We start from the raw sequence: 22489 nt of genomic DNA, 5'->3' as shown, positions 1-22489 counted from the left end.
CCTCCTCCTCCTCCTCCTCCTCCTCCTCCTCTTCTTCTTCTTCTTCTTCTTCTTCTTCTTCTTCTTCTATCCCACTTTTCTCCCCATATAGGGACTGAAGGTGGCAAACAGCAAATTTAAAACAATACAATTTAAAAGCAATACAAAAGCATTAAATAGTAGAAATATAAAATTAAAACAAACAGTCACCCACACATTTTTGCATGAGGGCATCTGCACACTCTGCTTCATGCTTTTTTGCAGCTGTTTTGTTTGTGGGAAGTGGGGCTCTCTCAGCCTTGGAGAAAGGCAGCAGCAGACCCCCTATGAGCACATTTTGCTAAGAAAACCTTTTCCTTGCATTTTTTTTCTAAGCTAAAAGAGCTCCACACATTGTAACTAGTCCTCGCAGGGCAGTTGTTTCAGTTCTTTGATCATTTTGGTTGCCCTTTTCTGCACCTTTTCCACTCTAAAATATTCCCTTTTGGAGTGCAGTGACCAGAATGGTTCACAATCTCTCAGGTACAATTGCATCATGAATGTGTTTCACATCCTGGCCTTTCATGATGCCCAAACTTGGCTGCAAAAATCTACTTCTATAAAAAGATGAAGAGGGGGAAATATTCTTGTGGCACTTTGAAGACTGACCGATTTATTTTATCATGATTTTTTTCATGGAATCATAGAAGCATAGAGTTGAAAGGGATGAAAGGTCATCTAATGCAATCTCACACTGATGCAAGAGTTCACTGCAAAAGCAGTTTTGGTGGGTTACAAATATACTGAATTTTAATCCACAAGATATGAGGCTAAAATAAATATTCTAACCTTAATGGTGCCACATGATTTCTATCATCCCATCCACTCTGCTTGTTATATTGAACGCCTGTATCTCTAGAAACTCTGCCTCTGTGTTGCTTCTCCTCTCACCTCCATAAAACCACCATATACTGAGTTAATCCATAGGTGCAGCTTTGCATTCTTTGGCAAAGATCTTTTGGCTGTGATGAGTAAAAAGTACAATGCTTGCAAGGACCAACCCAGAGGGTTGGTTGTGAGCAACAATCCTTTCTCTGTTCCTCTTGTATGTGACATGTTTCTTGAACAGGGTGATACTGGACACTAAACCTCAGACCTTCTGCACTCAAAGCCAGTGGTCTCTTTGGCTGCACTCTTGATTCCTCTCTTTGGTCCCATACCTTTAGGTGATGATCTGGAAGATTCCACCTTAACATTAGGAGGAACTTCCTGATAGTAAGAGCTGTTTGACAGTGGAAGACTTTCCCTTGGAGTGTAGTGAGGTCTCCTTCCTTGGAGGTCTTTAAATGGAGGCTGGGTGGCCATCTGTTAAGGATGCTTTGATTGAGATATCCTGCATGGCAGAATGGGGCTGGACTGGAGGGCCCTTGGGGGTCTCTTCCAACTCTATGATTCTATGATTCTGTGGTATTCAAGCATATGTTTACAACTCTCCTCTTTGCTTTCAAGAACTTGTTGCCAGAGCCAAAAGAGCAGTCCTCTCTGCTCCTGTCTCCATTCAAGGTGGAATGAATGGTTTGGTGTCCAGTCAAGCTGGAACATAGCTATAATAATAATAATAATAATAAATTTTATTTCTACCCCGCCCTTCCATAGATATGATCAGGGCGGCTTACAAAATTTAAAAACAGTACAATAGAGGAAGAAAAATTCAATATAAAAGTTAAAAACATTACTACAAAAACAGGAACAGGAGATCAATAAAAATGTGCGTGTCAAGGGCAGAGGAAAAGAAGAGTTAATTTACAGCAAACCGCGGTCAAAAGGGGAAAAAAGGGCAGGAAAAAACAGTCTAACTAAGGCGGGAAGGCCAACCGAAATAAATACGTCTTCAGATTTTTCTTGAAGATAGCTAGTGAGGCGGCGGAGCGAAGCTCTGCGGGGAGCTTATTCCAAGATGAAGGGGCAGCGATGGCAAAAGCCCTCTGAGAGGTCCGTACAAGGTTAGACCTAGGGACCTTCAACAGGTTTGTCCCGGATGTTCTGAGTGTGCGGGGCGGATTATATGGGGAGAGGCGGTCCTCCAAGTACCCTGGGCCCAAGCCATTTAGGGCTTTATAGGTCAAAACCAACACCTTGTATTGAGCTCGGAAGCGAATAGGCAGCCAGTGAAGATCTTTTAGAATAGGTGTTATATGGTCTGACCTGGAACTACCAGCGACCAATCTGGCTGCCATGTTCTGCACTAATTGCAGCTTCCGGGTTTGGTACAAGGGTTGCCCCATGTAGAGCACGTTGCAGAAATCCAATCGAGAGGTTACCAAAGCATGTACAACAGATTCAAGGTCCTTACGGTCCAGGTAGGGACGCAGCTGGCGTATCAGCCGAAGCTGATAACAAGCACTCCTGACCGTCGCATCCACCTGAGAAGTCAGCTGGAGCGACGAGTCAAGGAGTACACCCAAGCTGCGCACCGAGTCCTTCAGGGGGAGCGTGACCCCGTTCAGGACCGGGTGACAGATCTCACTACCCGAAGCCGGGGAACCTATCACCAGTACTTCCGTTTTCCCTGGATTCACACTGAGTTTGTTCTCCCTCATCCAGCCCATTACCGACTCCAGGCAGGCATTCAGAGGAGAGATGCCATCCTTAGTTACTGCATCAGTCGGAGACATAGAGAAAACTATCTGGGTGTCATCAGCGTACTGATAACACCTCGCCCCATGTCTCCGGATGATCTCTCCCAGCGGCTTCATGTAAATGTTAAATAGCATAGGGGACAAAATCGCTCCCTGAGGGACACCAGATGTCAGGTCCCTCCTGTCGGAGCGACAGTCCCCGAGCTCCACCATCTGGGATCTGCCCGAGAGGTAGGAACGGAACCACCGCAAAGCAGTGCCCCCAATTCCCAACTCCCTCAGGCGTCCCAGAAGGATACCATGGTCGATGGTATCGAAGGCCGCCGAGATGTCCAAGAGCACTAACAGGGACACGCTCCCCCTGTCCATGCCCAGACGGAGGTCATCAACTAAGGCGACCATGGCAGTCTCAACTCCATAGCCCACCCGGAAGCCGGTTTGAAATGGGTCCAGAAAATCGGTGTCATCCAAGATCGATTGAAGCTGGAAAGCGACTGCTCTCTCGATCACCTTCCCCAAAAAAGGCAACAGCGAGATGGGCCGATAGTTGTTATAAATCAGGGGGTCTAAGGAGGGCTTCTTTAGCAGGGGTTTGACCACTGCTAATTTTAATTTAGATGGAAATTGACCCTCACTTAGGGATATATTAATTATGCGATGCAACATAAGTCGCACCGCATCTCCCCCCTGAGCTGTCAGCCATGAGGGACAGGGATCAAGGGAGCAAGTCGTCTTCCTAACACTTCGAAGGATCTTGTCCACTTCCTCGGTACTAACAAACTCAAAGTGATCCAGTATAACAGGGGCCACGGACGCTTCGGACACCTCTCCTACAGGATCTGCACAAATACTGGCGTCGAGATCAGCCCTTATCCGAGAGATTTTATCCGCAAAGAAGTTGTTAAAATCATCACAGCAGGCTTTAGATGACTCCAAAATAGGGCTCAGGGAGGGAGGGAGCCGAGTTAGCTCCCTCACGACCCTGAACAGCTCTGCTGGACGCGACTCTGCGGACGCAATGCGTGCAGCATAGAAAGAGTTCTTCGCTGCACGTATTGCCACTCCATAAGCTCTCAAATGAGAGCGAAGGAGTGTCCTGTCAGACAAGCGCTGATGTCTTCGCCATTTATGCTCTAGTCGTTGCGCGACCCGCTTCCTTTCCCTGAGATCTTCCGTATACCAGGGTTGTTTATTGGAAGCAGGCCGGAAAGGACGCTTGGGAGCGATACTGTGTATAGCCCTAGAGAGATTAGTATCCCAGATGTCAGTTAGGGCATCAACAGAATCGCCGTCAGAGCCAGTCGTATACCCCTCTAGGGCTTCTTGGAACCTTATGGGTTCCATCAGCCTTCGAGGGTGGACCATCCTAATAGGTCCGCCACCCCCAGGGGGGATAAAGGTAGAAGCCTTGATTCTGGCCTCAACCAAGAAATGATCCGTCCATGACAAGGGAGAGACATTAGAGATCTCTACCCACGGAGCCTCCATGTCCGTACTGAAGATCACATCAAGAGTATTACCAGCACAATGTGTTGGCCCTGAGACTAGTTGAGACAGGCCCATGGCTGTCATGGTAGTCATGAACTCCCGAGCTGCACCTGTTGGAATATCACTGGCCTCGAAAGGGATGTTGAGGTCCCCCAGGACAAGAAGCCTAGGGGACTCCAACACCAGTTCCGAGACCAGCTGTGTCAGCTCGGCCAGGGAGTCTGTTAGAGCACGGGGTGGTCGGTAGACCAACAGAATCCCCAGACTGTCTCTAGCCCTCAGGGACAGGTAAATACATTCGATGTGGTCTGTTTTCCGGACTGGGATCCTGGTTAAGGAGAGAGTGTTTTTATGAACCAAGGCAACACCACCCCCCCGCCCACCTAACCTGATCTGGTCCTTAACTGAGTACCCGGCTGGAAGGGCCTGGGCCCACACTGCCTCGCTCTCAGGCCCCAGCCAGGTCTCAGTGATGCACGCCAGGTCACAGTTTTTATCCTGTAAGAGATCGTACATAATGTGGGTCTTATTTTTTATGGACCTGGCGTTGCATAGGAGCAGTAACAGGGTTTGTGGTACGACTGGGCTGACCCTCAGGCCTCTTTGGTTAGGAGAGTGGAAGGAAGGAGAGATAGGTATGACGCATCGATCTCTCCTTCCATTTTGACACCAATCCACTTTCCTACCGCCATATCTCCCCTTGCCCCACACAACCTCAATCGGGGCTCCCATTCCATATGCATCCGCCACCACAGCTGGCCTCCCACATCCCATATCCACCCCCAAACCCAATAACAACAAGAGACCCCCGCAACAGCAAAGGAAGACAGAAAAGAGTGTCATTCCTAGGGTGCAAACAATCCAAATTACCCCAATTACAAGGCCATGCTCAAGCCGAATGACATTCTGGCGAGCAGATGAATTCCTGTTCCTCCTAGGGAGGAGACGCCAGTACTTTGCCCAAAAAAAAAAAAAAAAAAAAAAAGTGTTTGCCTTATGTTGATTTTGGCCCTTCCCCGACTTGTGTAATGTTCCCTCTGCTCTTAGAATCATGGAGTTGGAAGGAACCCATGCAGGAATAAACAACTAAAGCACTCCTGAGAGATGACCATCCAAACTCTGTTTAAAGATGCCTGTTTAAAGAATGGGAGCCCACCACTCTCTGAAGGAGTCTCTTCCATTGCTGAACAGCCCTTGCAATGGGGGCATTCACACTCATTTTTTGTCCCAAGGAGATGCAGATCACTGCAATGATGCATATCGGGTTTGGTGTTCCCATTTTCTTTTGGGTTTGTGAATCTTTTTGAGTCATTGCAGCCCCTGTGTTATTCACACATGCCATCGTTTTGGGGAAAATGGAGCTGCCAGTGACTGTTTTCTTAGCAAGAAGAGGAGGTGTGTTTTGTCTTCCTCTTTGACTAAAACAGTGTGACTTGCCCAGGGTCACCCAAAGGGGTTTCCATGGCCAAACAAGGATCCCTGGTCTCCTGAAGCCCTAGTCCAACATGCAAAAGAACAGCTAGCTTGGTGTAGCAGTTTGAATATGACATATAGGAAGAAATAGTACCACTATATTCTGCTTTGGTCAGGCATCACCTGGAATACTGTGTTCAGTTCTGGGTACCACAATTCAAAAAGGATGCTGAGAAGCTGGAGCATATCCAGAGGAGGGTGACCAAAATGGTGAAGGGTCTGGAAACCATAAAGTCCTATGAGGAGAGACTAAGGGAGCTGGGGATGTTTAGCCTGGAGAAGAGAAGGTTAAGAGGTGATATGATAGCCATGTTTAAGTATTTAAAGGGATGTCATATTGAGGAAGGAGCAAGCTTGTTTTCTGCTTCTCCAGAGAATAGGACACAGAACAGTGGATACAAGCTACAGGAAAAGAGATTCTACCTAAATATTAGGAGGAACTTCCTCACAGTAAGGGCTGTTCGACAGTGGAACAAACTCCTTCCTCGGAGTGTAGAGGAATCTCCTTCCCTGGAGGTCTTTAAACAAAGGCTGGATGGCCATCTGTCAGGGATGCTTTGATTGTGAGTTCTTGCATGGCAGAATGGGGTTGGACTGGATGGCCCTTGGGGTATCTTTCAACTCTAGGATTCTATGAATGTCAGACTGCATGGGAGACAAGTTGTGATGGATAGGCGAGGGTATCTTGCTGCTAAGTGACTTTCTGATACTGAAGAGGGAGGGAGGCAGGGAGGCCATGCTGGGTGTGGGTGAAGTTGAGTACTGAGATCTCAGGGCTTGGGCCCTCTTCTCTGATCCAAAAGGCAAGGGGCAGGAATCTTAGTGTCAGATTATTGCCTTGAAGTGTGTGTGTGTGTGTGTGTGTGTGTGTTCCTCATTTGTTAGAACTGGTGCTTTTTATTTGGGATGGTGTCCTCTGTGCAGCTGTGAATGATGCTTAATGTATCATGCTCCATGACATCCCAGGGGCTGCCTCTTGTAGCATCATCCTGTTAGCACCACCAGGTCCACGTCCTGTGGGCATCACAAGGTTTAAGGGTTTGGTGCTGAAACGTCAGGCCTCAGATAGTGCTCTGTCATCCTAACTTTCAGCTTTTAAAATATCCCATTTTCTGTATCCTCACTTGCTGCAAACTGAGTATTTGTTAGACCTGGCCCTGATTTGACAACTTTTGTTGTTATTGTTTGAGTAGAACCCCACTCATGACAACTTTGTGGATGAGACATCTGTCTCCCTATCTTCAACCACTCTGTTCATGACCTCCCTGACTGAATTTATCCATCCATCTGAGTTTATCCATCTTCCTCTCTTTCTGCTGCCTTCCACCTTTCCTAGCATCATTATCTTTTCTAATGAATTGCGCCTTCTCATGATGTGGCCAAAGTCTGACATCCTAGAATCGATCTTCTTTGCTTCTAGGGATGGGTGTGAGTAAAACTGAAACAGGAGTGGCAAAGCTGGAAGAGAATCACTTTTTGAATTACCAGAATCGGCTGTACAGTTATAGTCCAGTTTTTTCTCCCCAAGCTCTAGGTTGGAGCATGCAGGAAGAAAAGGCAGGATGAAAGATGTGGCATGCTCTGTTTGGGGGTGATCCAGTGGATTTGTTTGAGGCTGAACCTATTTTAGGCACCTACAGTTTCCTTGTGCAATTGTAGGGTCTGCAGAATTCAGAACCTTAAGAAAGTGCAGCTTTACTTTTTCTTTTTTAAAAAATGAAATTCATGGCCCTTATGAGAAGAAATATTGGAAGGCATGATAGAAAAATGTCTGAGTCTCTGAAGCAAAGCACAGGGGAGATCAGAAAGACAGTATTGCAATGCCCCTCCATGTGTATCTTCCCCATGGAAATTACAGGGAGGCAAAACCTGGATGAACGCTATGCGCTGTGGGCTCCAATGTGTCAGGAGGAGACAGAGCTCAATAACAGAGCATCTGCCTTGCATGCAAGATGTCCCAGGCTCAGTTCTACTAATATCTCCAAACAGGGCTGGAAAAGGCCCCTGTCCAAAACCTTGGATAGCATAGCCTCTAACTTTCTCAGTTTGGCAGGGAAAGTCCAGATAATCCTCTGTCATCCTACTTTTCAGCTTTTAAAAGATCCCAGTTTCTCTATCCTTGGTCGCTGCAAACTGACTTTAAACTGCAAAAGTAGTTTTCACTCATTTAGCTCAGCATCAGAGAGAGAAGGCGCTCAGCAAAACACTGAAAACCTTATTGGGAACATAATTTTTGTGGGTTTTTCGGGCTATGTGGCCATGTTCTAGAAGAGTTTATTCCTGACATTTCGCCAGCAGCTGTGGTTGGCATCTTCAGAAATGTCAGGAATAAACTCTTCTAGAACATGGCCAGATAGCCCGAAAAACCCACAAAACCCATGGATGCCAGCCATGAAAGCTTTCAACTTAATTGGGAACCGTTGCCAGCCTGGTTTTCCTGGACTGCAGCTCCTAGCAGCCATACCCAACCCAGCCAATACTGAGGAATGCTGGGGGTTGCTAGCCAACAATATCTGGAGGACCACATAATTCCCACCATCACCACCCCCTTCTGCCAAGACAGATTATTTGCCTTTTCTAGCCCAGTGCTGTCTAATCCGATTCAAGGTTTTCAGATGAGAGATAATAATGTTTCCCCCATGCCCTTGCCCTTGCCTTGCTCTGAGGCTGAGAGAGTGTGACTTGTCCAAGGCCATTCAGTGGGTTTCCATGGCTCAGCAGGGGCTCAAATCTCTAAAAAGTGCCTCTAAAAATGCTCTTTAAAAATAACTTTTGGAAGTAATTAGAAACCTTTATTGACTGCAGTAATAAAGTAACACCACTCTTACTTGTTATGCTGCTTTTGGCTGTGGCTTTGTTGCAACCTCATGGCTGTCAAAGAGTAACTAATTATAGATAAATATGTTAGTTGTAACTTATTATTTCCAAGCTTTCTGCTGCATGATCTTAATGGTTTTAAGGTCACTTTTAGAGGCACTATGATGGGAATTTTTCAGGTTGTATGCCCTTCTCTTATCCATCTTAAATTCTTTCCTCTCAATAAGTAACATGACAAGTTACTTTTCCAACACTGTAACAAATAATGGGAAGAAATTACATTCTCAAAGTTACTTTCCAAGGTGTGATTTAGCACAACCATTTCAAATTCCTGAGATGCAAGAATTCAGACAAATGGGTGATTTTCCCAGGGTCCTATAGGCCTTCCAGCTTAAAGAGGAATTCAGATCCCAGCAAAACCTGATTCTCCCTCCTGAACCAGCTTTGGATTTGCACATTCAGGCTTTGGTGTCAACAGTGTCAGTGATTTCGGCTCTAGCTGACTCTCCCTTTATTGTGCTCTGATTCTTTCATTGTTTAAGGGGCAATCTGGGTGTGTTACATTTTTCCTACATGGGTGACATTAATGTTTTGGTGCCCACATGTGTCTGGATGTTAAAGTCTTGTGCACTGTTGTGAGCTATCCTTGACCTGCTGCCAAAGAGGCATCAAACCAGTTCTAGCAGCTTTGATTATCTGAATTGATACAGCTTCCTCCATCTTTAAACTCTTTTTTGGGAGGGAGCATGGCTCTGGGGACCATAATGATGACAACTGGTGTGTCAGAACTGACCATAACACCAGTGTGGAGATGTGCCAGGAGGTGCTTTGCTTAGAAGGAGAGGCTTAGGGAGAAAGCTGCTATAATCTTTGTTATGCTTGCTTTTGTGATAATCCTGTGAGGTAGGTCACTGTTTTGGGATGTTATGGATGGTGATAGGAGGCTAAGAGCCTTACCACACTAGACGAATCCTGATCAGAAATGAAAATTTAAAAGTAGAAAAAACCTGCAAATGCAAGATGTTTTTGAGACACATTTGCACCAAACAGCAATAACGCGAAATTAAAGTGAAATGAAAGAAATGGCCTGAATTCTGTCCCTGGTTGAAAAGGACAGTACAAAGGATCCCTGCAACCTATTTTTAAAAATGTGAGTTACTGCTCCAGTAAACTTTTGGGAAAGGCAGTTTCCCTTCTCTCTTTTTTGCTGGGAAATGGGCTGTCTGGAGCATTCAAGGGCTGAAAAAAACAAGTTTGGGGACTGCATGCAGCCCCAGGACTACGCTTTGCCCACTCTTTGTGCAGTAGTTGCAGGGGAGGGAAGGATAAAAGAGGCAACATCACAATCAGGGAAGGAGTTCTCGGTTCTCACCATTAACGTTCTCTGACACCACAAGAAGCATAGCTTGAAAAAAGTACTTGTTGGAACTACTGCTTGCAGAATCTTATCAATGACTTGGATGCAGGAATAGAAGGCATGCTTATCAAATTTACAGAAGGCACCAAATTAGGAGGAGTAGCTAATACCCCAGAGGACAGGATCAAAATTCAAAATGACCTGAATAGACTAGAAAGGTGGGCCAAAGCTAACAAAAGGAAATTCATGGTTTTTTGTGGGTTTTTCGGGCTATGTGGCCATGTTCTAGACAATTTTCTTCCTGACGTTTTGGCAGCATCTGTGGCTGGCAAAATGAATTTCAACATGGAGAAATGTAAGGTACTACACTTAGGGTGAAAAAATGAAATGCATAGATATAGGACGGGGGACACCTGGCTGAATGAAACTACATGTGAAAGGGATCTAGGAGTCCAAGTGGACCCCAAATTGGACATGAGTCAACAGTGCGATGCGGCAGCTAAAAAGGCCAATGCAATTTTAGGCTGCATCAATTAAAGTATACTGTCTAGATCAAGAGAAGTAATAGTGCCGTTGTATTCTGCTCTGGTCAGGCCCCACCTGGGTGTCCAGTTTGGAGCACCACAATTCAAAAAGGACATTGAGAAACTGGAGCCTGTCCAAAGGAGGGCAACTAAAATGGTGAAGGGTCTGGAAACCATGTCCTATGAGGAACGACTTAGGTAACTAGGGATGTTTAGCCTGGATAAGAGAAGGTTAAGAGGTGATATGATAGCCCTGTTTAAATACTTGAAGGGATGTCATATTGAGGAGGGAGCAAGCTTATTTTCTGCTGCTCCAGAGACTATGACATGGAACAGTGGATACAAAATATAGGAAAAGAGATTCCACTTAAACATTAGGAGGAACTTCCTGACAGTAAGAGCTGGTCAACAGTGGAAAATGCTCCCTTGGAGTGTAGTGGAATCCCCTTCTTTGCAGTTTTTTAAAACAGAACCTGGATGGCCAACTTTCAGAAGTGCTTTCATTCAGGTTTATCAGACGCGAGTTTTTGGCAATTTTTCCTGCCTATCGCGCAATGTTAGCGGCACCAACGTTGCACAATAACGTGAAAGCGTGACGTCCTTCCAGACACCATTCATTTCTATGGGAGCCCATTGCGCAACACTCCCGTAGTTTAAGCATCATTGCTCCCCTTTTTGGGCATTGTGGGCAAAAAGGGAAGCCAGGCCATGGTCTCCCGTTATCCTCGCAAAATCTGTTGCGAAATGGTTGGTGTGGTAGGCAGCAGCGCAACGCAACGCTCAAGTTACTGATTGCAAAGTTCCCATGATGCTGGGCTGCTTTTTGACCCCATTCCCTTCCGGTGGCCTTCCTTTTTCAGGACAACCCCTTGGAGGGGGGGTGGCCTTGTCTTGCATGTAAGGAACCCCTTGGGGTCATCCATCCCTGCCCCATTCCTCTTTCCTGCATGGACACCTGGGGGGCTGCAAATGCAAGGTGCCCCTAGGGGTCATCCATCCCAGACCCATTCCTCTGTCCTGTATGAACACCTAGGAGGCTGCAAATGCAAGGTGCCCCTAGGGGCCATCCATCCCAGCCCCATTCCTCTGTCCTGTATGAACACCTAGGAGGCTGCAAATGAAAGGGGCCCCTAGGGGCCATCCATCCATGCCCCATTCCTCTGTCCTGTATGAACACCTAGGAGGCTGCAAATAAAAGGGGCCCCTAGGGGCCATCCATCCATGCCCCATTCCTCTGTCCTGTATGAACACCTAGGAGGCTGCAAATGAAAGGGGCCCCTAGGGGTCATCCATCCCAGACCCATTCCTCTGTCCTGTATGAACACCTAGGAGGCTGCAAATGAAAGGGGCCCCTAGGGGCCATCCATCCCAGCCCCATTCCTCTGTCCTGCATGGACACCTAGGAGGCTGTAAATGAAAGGGGTCCCTAGTGGTCATCCATCCCTGCCCCATTCCTCTTTCCTGCATGGACACCTGGGGGGCTGCAAATGCAAGGTGCCCCTAGGGGTCATCCATCCCAGACCCATTCCTCTGTCCTGTATGAACACCTAGGAGGCTGCAAATGAAAGGGGCCCCTAGGGGCCATCCATCCCAGCCCCATTCCTCTGTCCTGCATGGACACCTAGGAGGCTGTAAATGAAAGGGACCCCTAGTGGTCATCCATCCCTGCCCCATTCCTCTTTCCTGCATGGACACCTGGGAGGCTGTAAATGAAAGGGGTCCCTAGGGGTCATCCATCCCGGCCCCACTCCTCTGTCCTGTATGAACACCTAGTAGGCTGTAAATGAAAGGGCCCCCTAGGGGTCATCCATTCCAGCCCCTTTCCCCTCTCCCCCCCGGAAGCACAAAGGTCAGGATGCCACCCAAACCTCCAAGGTGCATGCGCAAATATGTTGTTGTGAAATGCGAAAGACAAAAGGAAAGCGCTGGTGTAGTAAATAGTTCCGCAATGCATGGTTTCGCATCATGGAAATCGCAACTTTCACTCAATTGTAGCGCAGTTGTAGCGCTAACATAACGTTACGGGGGAATGACGGAAAAGCAAGCAATGTGGTAAGACTGCGCGAAACAGTCATTTCGCAACGTTCTTTACACTTCCTTAGCACAATTGCAGGGTCCAAAACTTGAGTCTGATAAACTCCATTGTGTATCCCTGAATGGCAGAAGAGTGTTGGACTGGGTGGCCCTTGAGGTCTCTTCCAACTCTATGATTCTATGATGCCAAGCTATTCCTGATACAGCCCCTTTGTCAATGTGGGCTAGCACTAGTTTTAAATCTCCACAAAAGCCCTGGATGTCATTCTGCCGAGCCATTCAGTTAGAGCTCTCCGGCCAAACATTTGGCTGAAAGGCTGCAGCAGGGACACAGTTCTTAGGTCCTAGGCTCAGCTCCATGCCACTCAAGACCTCAGCTTCCTCAGTAATATTGCAAGGAAATCTCAAAGCTGTGTTACCTCACAGGCTGTGTTCTCCTTTACTGGTGTCTCCAAATGGCTTTATATCCCAAACAACTTGTAGAATTCAAAGATGTAGCTGTGTTAGTCTGGAAAATTGGTAGGCAAAGAGGTCTTGTAGCACCTTTGAGACTCACTGAAGAAAGAAGTTGGTAGCATGAGCTACCTACTTCCTCAGATGCATGTATGGAGTGGAGAACCGAGAGACAGACCTAGGTAAGCCGTCTGTGTGTGAGAATGTGAATTCAAATTCAAATCCTTCTATTCATGGAGATGAGGTGGCAAGTACAATTTTAAGGGTATGTAGAGAGATCTTGTAGCACCTTTTGAGACTAACTGAAAGAAAGAAATTGGCAGCATGAGCTTTCCTAAACTTTGATCTACTTCTTCAGATGCATTTAATGGTGGTCATTGTGAGACAAAAGCAGGAAGACCCCTTTGCATACTGAACTTCACCATGGGCCCTCAGTTTGTGTTGTTGTGGAGATTGAGTTGCCCTGTTTTGGACACACCTTGGGGCAATGACAAATCTTGATTGCTTGTAGGCAGGTATCATCCCTCATGTTGCTTCCAGTTTTGTTGTTGTTGTGTGCCTTCAGTTCATTTCCGACTTATGGAGACCCTTAGTCTAGGAAAGCTCATGCTGCCAAAGTCTTTTTTTCAGTTAGTCTCAAAGGTGCTACAAGATCTACATACTGATTCCAGAGACTAACACGGCTATATCTTTGAATTCTTAGTCTCAAAGATGCTAAAAGACCTCTTTGCATACTGATTCTACAGACTACCCCGGCTATATCTTTGAATCCAACCTATCACAGTTTTCTTGGCAAGCTTTGTACAAGAGGGTTTGCCTTTGCTTTCCTCTGAGGCTGAGAGAGTGTAACTTGTCCAAGGTCACCCCGTGGGCTTCCATGGCTGAAAGGGGATTGAAACCCTGGTCTCCAGAGTGGTCCGCCAATGCTCAAGCCACACCATGCTGGCTCTCATTCTTCAAATGCACCTGTGCTGTTTTGCCAGTAGGTGTCACCATATGAGCACGCCTTGGAGGTTTTCTTGTGGAACTGAAGTCCCTTGTTGTGGGTGACTCATGGGAGCCCCAGTGAGGTTACAAGAATGGCCATCAGCTCCTGCCACAGGTTAGGCTATTGTGTCTAGAGGCCTGGAATACCTGTTTGTGAGAACTCGCCAAATACTTAAAAGATGCAGGCTTTGTTGCTGCATACTTAGAAAACCATCAATGCTTGTTGTTGTTGTTAATTGTCCTCAAGTCGCCCCGAATCAGGGTGGCCCTGTCCTCAATTGCTCTGCTTAGGTCTTGTGCTTTCAGGCCCATGGTCTCCCTGATTGAGTCTATCCATCTGACATGCAGCCTTCCTCTATTTCTGCTTCCCTCCACCTTTCCTACCATTATTAGCAAGTAGCAAGTACATTTCTATAGCTCTTACAGATCTACTATTATTGTCTTTTCTAATAAGTCATGCTTTCTTATGATGTGGCCAAAGTATGACAGCCTCAGTTTTGTTATCTTGGCTTCCCAAGAGGAACCCATTTGTTTGTCTTTTTAGCTGTCCTTGGTAGCCTCAGCACTCTTCTCCAGCACCATATCACAAATGAGTCCATTTTCTTTGAGTACATAGCCCAGGACATTACAACAAACCTGGACTGGATCAAGGAAGGACTCTGGCAGAAACATTACATAGGCCAACGTTCCTTTCTTTTGCTTCCCTCTCTTCCAGATGACACTCCTCCGCCGCCTGCACCTTTCACTCACCGCATTGTCAAACTGAGAACGGGAGAATTCAAAGATATCTACAGCATCAACACCAAGGAGATGCTAGGAGGGTAAGAAAGGGATCCTCTCACTGGCCTCCTCTTCCAACTTGGGCATCTGGTGGCTTAGCAACTGATAGGCCTTTCATTTAAATGCAGAACTTGGAAAGCATACTTTTTGTGGGCTACATCTCCCAGAATCCCGCACCCAGTTTTGCCAGATTACGGTAGTGGCTGAAGATTCTAGGAGTTGTAAACCCTCAAGAGTAACTTTTCCAAACTCATAAGTAATAGTACTAGCAGTAATACTTCCATCAGTAAAGTATTACTACCATTAGTAGTGTGCCTAGTGCCTTAGGAGTTTATCACATGAAGGAGATCGGGAATTTATCCTGTGAATGTCCTGAAAAAATTGTGTAATTATGCAAAACTATTTCACACGATGTCGCACAAAACCTGCCATTGAAGTGGTCACAAAGAAGCATTAATGCACAGCTTTTTACTTTCGGGATTTCTGATATCACCTTATTTGCACAATTGCATGTGTTAATCATTCGCACAATTATTCGCCATTTTTGCTTTATTTGTGGGATGCTTTAAATTCACTTTAATCTCTCTTTAATGCTGAAATTAGCCCCAGTGTGACAAACCCCTTAGAGTTTAAGAAACAAAGGACTCTGTCCTCTTGGAGTTCCCAGTTAAGATTGGAACAATGGGGAAAGCAGAGCAAAGAGAGAGGGATGGATGTGTGCTGACTGGTTTAGACTTAAAACTTGGTTATAAATAGTATGGAGTGAAAGACAGTGAGTTAAATCAGATGCTGAACAGGGGAAAAAGCTTTTGGGAAGAACTTTGAAGGAAGATTTGGGAGAATTGTTCATGCTGTGTGGTTTTTATACTGTGTTTCTCTTTCTTACCTCAGGGGGAAGTTTGGGGAGGTCCGTGTGTGCACAGTAAAGGAGACAGGACTGAAGCTTGCTGTGAAAACCATTAAGACGCAGGGTCCAAAAGACAGGGTATGTTTTCCGGGGGAGCCTACAAATATGGAGGATTGACGTGGCATGATTCTGGTCCAGTGCATAGTGCTGAAGGTGTGGTTTCATGCCTGGTGGTAACAGGATTGGTGTCATATGAAGAACTTCTTTTCCACTTATGGTAAAGGGTTTACATACTGTGTGGGGTGATATGTAGTAGGCTCTGGCTCTGGCTGGGTCCTAACACAGAGAATGTATCCACTCTGCAGTGCTATAGCAGTCTGAAACCTCTTTAACTGCCATTGCTGCATCCAATAGAATTCTGGGGTTTGTAGCTTGCAATTAACTGCTAGAGCGACCTCTGTTCCCCCTAGTTCCCAAGGCACATTATATAGAAGGACTGGGTTAAATCTGGTTACTTTGGGAACTGTTCAGTGGAGCAAACTAGAACTGTCCAGCAAAGTACTCCAAGTACTAGAAATCCTACTGACCTAGGATTCCATAGGCTGATGCTAAGACAGTTAAAGTGGTATCATAATACACTCACAGTGTAATGTAGAGTACATGAGTTGATGACTGTCCAGTTACCAGCAGAGCTTTCCATAGCTCTCTGAAGAGTTTGTAGAAATTTGGGGGCAGGAGCAAGCTAGCGTCCCAAAAAATACAATTTCCAAGCTCTGGCACAGCTGGAGTTCAGTGGTCATTCTAGCCAGGGCATTCTGGAAGTCCGAATCCACACTGAAAGCTATTTTCAGAGCTCTATCATCCATTCCTGTGTCACTTTGTCTTGCTGCTGCACCTGTCCTGGCTTCCTAGCACAGAGACCCACAGCCTGCTCTAGTCCCAGCCTTAGCTATTTGTTGCTCCACCATGTAACCCACAGCCTCTGCTTTGCAGGAGATGGTTGAGTTGGAAATCGATGTGATGAACCAGCTGAACCACCGGAATCTGATTCAACTGTATGATGCCATTGAGATGCCAAAGACGATCATGCTCTTCATGGAGTTGTGAGTTGTCAAAGCGGTGGGGAACACATGTTGTGGGGGAGTGACCTCTATGGCCGAAAGGCAGAGCATTGGCTGTGCATGGGGAAGTTCCCAAGCATGGCAGGATGGGAGCCTCTTGGGTTTTTTTTTTGTTTTATTTTGTTTTTAAACCGCCATGCTTCTAGTCTTTAAAAGAATAGGATTGCAAAGGATGTGGGCAATACATGGGAAAGGTGGATATGGATAAGCTTTGGATCTGAGTTAGGTGGACTTTCATCATAGAGCAGGGATAGGAATTGTCAAATATTGGGTGGAATTGCAAATCCCATACTTGTCTATGGCTGTTGGGAGTTGTAGTCCAGCAGCAACTGGAGAGTCACACACTTCTCACCTGTACCATGGGAGAAGCTGCACAGATGAGTCCCATTTGAGAGAGAAGTACGATATTAAACAAAGAAACAAAGAAACGATTTGAAATACAGGAGCTGGTGTTTTCAGTGTTAAGAGCTGGTGTAGGACAGTGGGCCAGGTCTGTGCTAGCAGACCTGAAATTGCTACTCTGTGCAGAAGCTCAATGGATGATCTTTGGCCAGCTACTCTCCCTTGAACTTACCTACTTTGCCAACTTACTCTGAAGGGGTGTGTGTGTGTGTGTATGTATTTGCTTCAACTCACCTGCCAACTTATGATGACCCCATTAGTTTCATAGTGTTTTCTTAAGCAAGGAATACTCAGAGGTGTGTTTGCCAGTTCCTTCATTTGAAATATAACCCACAGCACCTGGTATTCCATTGACAGTCTCCCATCCAAGTACTAACCATGGCTGATACCACTTAGAATCCAAGATCAGGTTGGGATCTGGTGCCTTTAGGCTCCTCTGAGTCCCTTGTGTGTATGTGTATGTGCCTTCAAGTTGCATGTTGGCTTATGCCAGTCCATGAATTTCATAGGGCTTTCTTAGGCAAAGAATACTCAGAGGTGGTTTTGCCAATTTCTTCCTCTGAAATAGAGCCTTCCAGCATCTGGTATTTGTTGGTGGTCTCCCATCCATATCCTAACCAGGGCTTCCAAGATCAGGCAGGATCTGGTGCCTTTAGGGTAGTTGGGCTGTACTGAAGGTGAAGGAGGCTAACCCTGTATAAGCAGCCATGAATTCCTTGGAAAACAGGCTGCAGACAAAAAGACAGTTAATGCCAAAATACATGATCAAATCAGGCAGCGGATTTCCTTTTTTCTTTCTTGGCACAGTTTAACGTGGAATGGGAGGAAAACAAGAGATCTGTCAAAGACTCTGCATGATTGAGAAAACTAAAAAAAAAACCAAGCTAGAAGAGGAAAGAAAGTGGAGTGGAAATATGAGATTCTGGGAAGAGGAGAATGACAGATCAAGCTCAGGAAAACAAAGTGAAGGATTTTTATTGGAGCTTGGGAAAGTTACCCTTTTGGCACTGCAACTCCCAGAATCCCTTGGCCCGTGGCTATGGGGATTCTAGGAACTGTAATCCAAAATGTAACTTTCCCAACGCTGTGTTTTTAGGCTCGCGTAGTGATGATGTAGGCAGCCCTGGACTCATGCAACCCCCTTCTCTGTGTCCAGCGTGGAAGGTGGGGAGCTCTTTGAGAGGATCATTGATGAGGATTACCCTCTGACTGAGGTGGACTGCATGGTCTTCGTGCGGCAGATCTGTGATGGCATCCTCTTCATGCACCAGATGAGGGTGCTACACCTGGACCTCAAGGTATGGTGCCACCTTGCCTCATGGAGGGCCAACTGCTGGGCAGAAGCCAAGAGCTGCAAGCTCATGAACGTGGGGTAACACAAGTTGTTGTTGTGTGCCATCAAGTGAATTTACAACTTATGGCAATCCTAAGGCAAACTTATTACTGGGATTTTTTTGGCAACTTTCTTCAGAGGCGGTTTGCTATTGCCATCCTCTAACCTGAGAGAGTGTGATTTGCCCAAAGTCACCCAGTATATTTACATGGCTGAGTGGCAATTCGAACCCTGGTCTCCAGAGTCATGGTACAATGCTCAAACCACTACATGACTCTGTCTCATAGGCAACACGAGAAGAGGGACAAAGCAGTGGAATAATAACTTGGGGCTCAATGCTAAGAGATCACTAGCAATGTAACTACACTTGTCCCTCCATATTCGCTAGGGTTAGGGGCACAAGACCCCTATGAATATGGAAAAACCACAAATAACAACACTATGTTTTTACCTGAGAGGACACCTCTCTAGGAATCTCTAGGTCCTCCAAGACAACTCTGTGGTCAACGTCCAACAGACACTGACCATAGAACTGTGCTGGAGGAGCTACAAATGCCTAGTAGATTATTCTCTCTAGGAATCTCTAGGTCTTTCAGTGCAACTTTTAATTAAAGTTGACCATAGAGTTGCACTGGAGGACCTAGATATTCCTAGAGAGAACATATTAATCAAATCTGTGAATAATCAAATCTGCAAATATCAAAGCCACAAATATGGAGAGACGAATGTATACTATACAGTTATAGCAATTTGATAAATCTCTTTAGCTGTCATGGCTCCCTCCCATGGCATCCTAATCTATATAGTTTTGGGATGTGCTGATAGCCCAACCAGAAAAAAGTTTAGCATCGTTTTGGAAGAAGTGCTCCTCTCACATGGTGAAAAATGTCTGTCTATTATAGCAAATGATTTAATTCACTATCTATCTAGCATTTAAGATGCTTTGTCTTATAACTGGTCACCCAAGCTCTAATATGGACTCAATTTGCAAGTCCAATTGTTGTAACATCTGACTTAACCCGACTGTGAGAATGAAAATGTGTTCAGTGCAGGAAGACTTTTGTTGTTGTTGTGTGCACACAACAACAACAACAAGTTTAATTAATAATAGAGACCTGTGCTTCCCATGTTTAGCCTAGACTTTTAGTTTAAACTTTACAGGAGCTGTCCAAGGTACTGTGCCTGTTTTGGGGACAGAGTTCAGTGCCTTGGAGAGTTCCTTTAATCCCTGGTGTGGATCTGTCTAGTTATGGTATGGAAGCCATCTGATACGGAAGCCATCACAACCAGATGGGTTTGTCCATGATACATCCTTAAAAGTTATGGCCCAAATCCAATTACTAGTGCCTGACTAGCTCATCTAGGCCAAAATATCCTAGTAGGAGGATAGAAGGGAATCCCTTCCTCCTGCTTCCACCCTCTCAGCCTCTCTCTGGGGAACCAGCAGCCCTCTCCTACTTTCCTGGTGCTCCTTTTCAGACTCTTCCCAAAGCACTAACCCACTTTCTCTCCCCTGCAGCCAGAGAATATTCTGTGTGTAAGTGCCACAGGCCATATGGTAAAGATCATCGATTTCGGACTTGCCCGAAGGTACGTCTTGAAGGTGACCAGACACCACCACCCTTCTTTCCTTCTTCTGTCAGGGATGCTTTGATTGAGAGTTCCTGCATGGCAGGGGTTTGGACTGGATGGGCCTTGGGGTCTCTTCCAACTCTATGAGTCTATGATTCTGCCTGCCTTCTTTCTCTTCTTCAAGGCTTTCTTGGCTTTGTCCCAAGGAAAGGGAAGGTAAGATAAAGTTCTTCCCAAAGGAAGTGCCAGCCTGATTCATGTGGCAATGTCTTTCCCCCAGATTCTGATGCCTGGTGTCTTTGCCTTCTTTCCCTCCAGAAAAACCTTGAGTCCTGCTTCTGGGGAAAAGGGAGGGATAAAAAAAAGGGGGATGTATATATGCATGTGTGAAGGTGCATCCATGCACCAACGGTGACAAGGTAGACACCAGCTCCTCTTCCTCTGCCCAGGTACAACCCCAGAGAGAAGCTGAAGGTCAACTTTGGCACCCCAGAATTCCTGTCGCCCGAGGTGGTCAGCTATGAGCAAGTCTCCTACACCACCGACATGTGGAGCATGGGAGTGATTACCTACATGCTGTGAGTGAGAACTTGTGGGAAAATGCCTGTGGGGCATTAGAAGCAAAAGAAATGAGGCACATACAATGGAATCGACAGAAGAAACAAGAGGCAGGTGTCAAGATGCTCCAAAGATGGTTATTTATTGGTAGACATGGGCTTTTTTGCCGATGAACAGCCATCCTTGGAGCATCCTGAGCTGTGCCTCCTGTTTCTTTTGTGCACTGAGCACCCATGCCTCTTGTCTTGCAGGGTATGGGAGCAGAGAGGCTTAATGTCAGACAGAAGGGTTGCTCTTTTGCACCCAAAGCTTGGAAAAGTGGTTGGAACAACAGCCCCCAGAATCCTCCAGTCAACACAGGAATCCTGGGAGTTGGAGTCCAATGAAAACGAACCTCCACAAGCTCAGTCAGCACCTCCTAGTTTACAATTAACTTCAGACAGCTGAAGTACGATATTGTGTTTTCCCCTAAAATGAGGATGGGAGATTTTTGGCCTACCAGAAGTTCTCCGGCTACAACTACCATTATTCCTCAACATTGTCCAGGTTGCCTAGGACCTGATGGGAACTGGAGCGTAGCCAGACCCACTCCAGTCCAAGAAGTTCCCTCCTTTCTCCCTAATTCACCCAATTTTCCAACTTTAGAAGGCTTTAAAGATATCCGTGGTGGATTAGTCCTTCCTTGGCGCTTTGGTGGTTGCGACTTCATGGACGTAAGCAGTGTATCTCTGAATAATACCACCCTTCAAATATTGGGTGGGATTGCAAACCCCATGCTTCTCTGTGGCTGCTGGGAGTTGTAGTCCAGCAGTATCTGGAGGGCCACACGCTTCCCACCTGTACCATAGGAGAAGCTGCACAGATGAATCCCATTCAAGAGAGAAGTGTGGTATTAAAGACAAATGATTGGAACACACACCAAGGAAAATCCCAACACTTTAGTACTAAGAAGCATCTGGCCAACATTTTTCAACAGAGTTCTGAAACCAGAAGGCTCCTTAGTCTAACCCATCACAGTAATCCTTGTCCTTGGTAGTCCTTGTCATTGGATCCTTTGTTCCAGAGCTTGGAAATGTTCCTTTTTTGGATGACTGCTTCCAGAATCTCCCCAGCCATCATGCTGGGAGCTGTCATCTGAAAAAAGGAACTTTTCCATGCTCTCTCTCTCCTGTCCTTGGGAGAGCTCCAGTCGGCATTTGTGAAGCTTCAGCATGTGGAGTATCTGATCCTTCCCTGGGACCAGCAAGGCAAGGATCTTTATATGACCCTACATGGTCGCTTGGGTTTTTAGTGCAGCCAGACCTCTGGCCACAGAAAAACTCAATTTTGCCAAGGAAATAGAGCTGTGTCCCCAGAGGTTTGTTTTTGTTCCTAATGAGCTTTGATTCATGTTTTCCTCTTCGCCTCCCATCCTTCAGGCTGAGTGGACTCTCTCCGTTCTTGGGAGACAACGATACGGAAACTCTCAACAACGTCCTGGCCGCCAACTGGTATTTCGATGAGGAAGCCTTTGAGGGCATCTCCGAGGAAGCAAAAGACTTTGTCTCCAACTTGATTATCAAGGACAAAAGGTCTGGGTCTATGGATGAGGAATTGAGAAACACAGACTCTATAGGAAGTGGGGTCACCCAGAGAAAAAAGGGGGCACACACCACCTGTATAGCTCTCTCTCTCTCTCTCTCTCTCTGTGTGTATGTGTGTGTGTGTGTGTACATTTGTGCAGGAGACATTCAAGGACAGAAAAGTGTCCCATCTTTTGTCAGCTGTGAGTGACTGGCAGGCATTCATGCATGCTCCAAGGATTCATGCCTCCTGGATTCACTGGCATTGCCTGCCCTAGTCTTGGGCCTTCCTCATACACAGCAGTTGAAAAACTTCTGTGGAATAATTTGGCATATAAATTAGAATATTCACATTGCAAAATAATTTTTTAAAAAGTGGCCAGAGTTTGTAAAGAGAAATTAAGTCAAGCTAAAGCTTGTAAGAGAGGTTAAAAACAGTGGAATAGCCAATCTTAGAAGATGGTGGACTTTCCATATATTGCACATTCATCTCATGGACCTGTTTCCCTATTTGGTCTGCTATCATTTGAACAAATCTTTTTTAAAAAAATTCCAATTATATAAAAGTTTCAGACATTTCTAGT

The 22489-nt window shown here is 46.0% G+C and overlaps 1 protein-coding gene across 4 annotated transcripts in view; it reads left to right on the top strand.

Annotated features, from left to right (window-relative positions):
• The window catches only part of LOC149315444 (myosin light chain kinase 2, skeletal/cardiac muscle-like), a 50094-nt gene that overhangs the window by 20424 nt on the left and 7181 nt on the right, over positions 1-22489 (top strand). For all 4 annotated transcript variants that reach the window (XM_089513473.1, XM_089513470.1, XM_089513471.1 and 1 more), the window contains exons 4-10: positions 14446-14551; positions 15402-15495; positions 16351-16460; positions 18037-18178; positions 19733-19803; positions 20235-20363; positions 21762-21914. In XM_089513473.1, the coding sequence (XP_089369599.1) occupies positions 14446-14551; positions 15402-15495; positions 16351-16460; positions 18037-18178; positions 19733-19803; positions 20235-20363; positions 21762-21914 (805 nt within the window). The remainder of the gene's footprint in view (positions 1-14445; positions 14552-15401; positions 15496-16350; positions 16461-18036; positions 18179-19732; positions 19804-20234; positions 20364-21761; positions 21915-22489) is intronic.

This window comes from Sceloporus occidentalis, unplaced genomic scaffold, assembly GCF_023333645.1.
Source record: "Sceloporus occidentalis isolate IW3139 unplaced genomic scaffold, rSceOcc1.0.p SCAF_3, whole genome shotgun sequence".
In the NCBI taxonomy this organism is placed as follows: Eukaryota; Metazoa; Chordata; class Lepidosauria; order Squamata; family Phrynosomatidae; genus Sceloporus; species Sceloporus occidentalis.
Note: the sequence above shows the minus strand (reverse complement) of the source record. Positions and strands in the feature narration are given on the sequence as shown.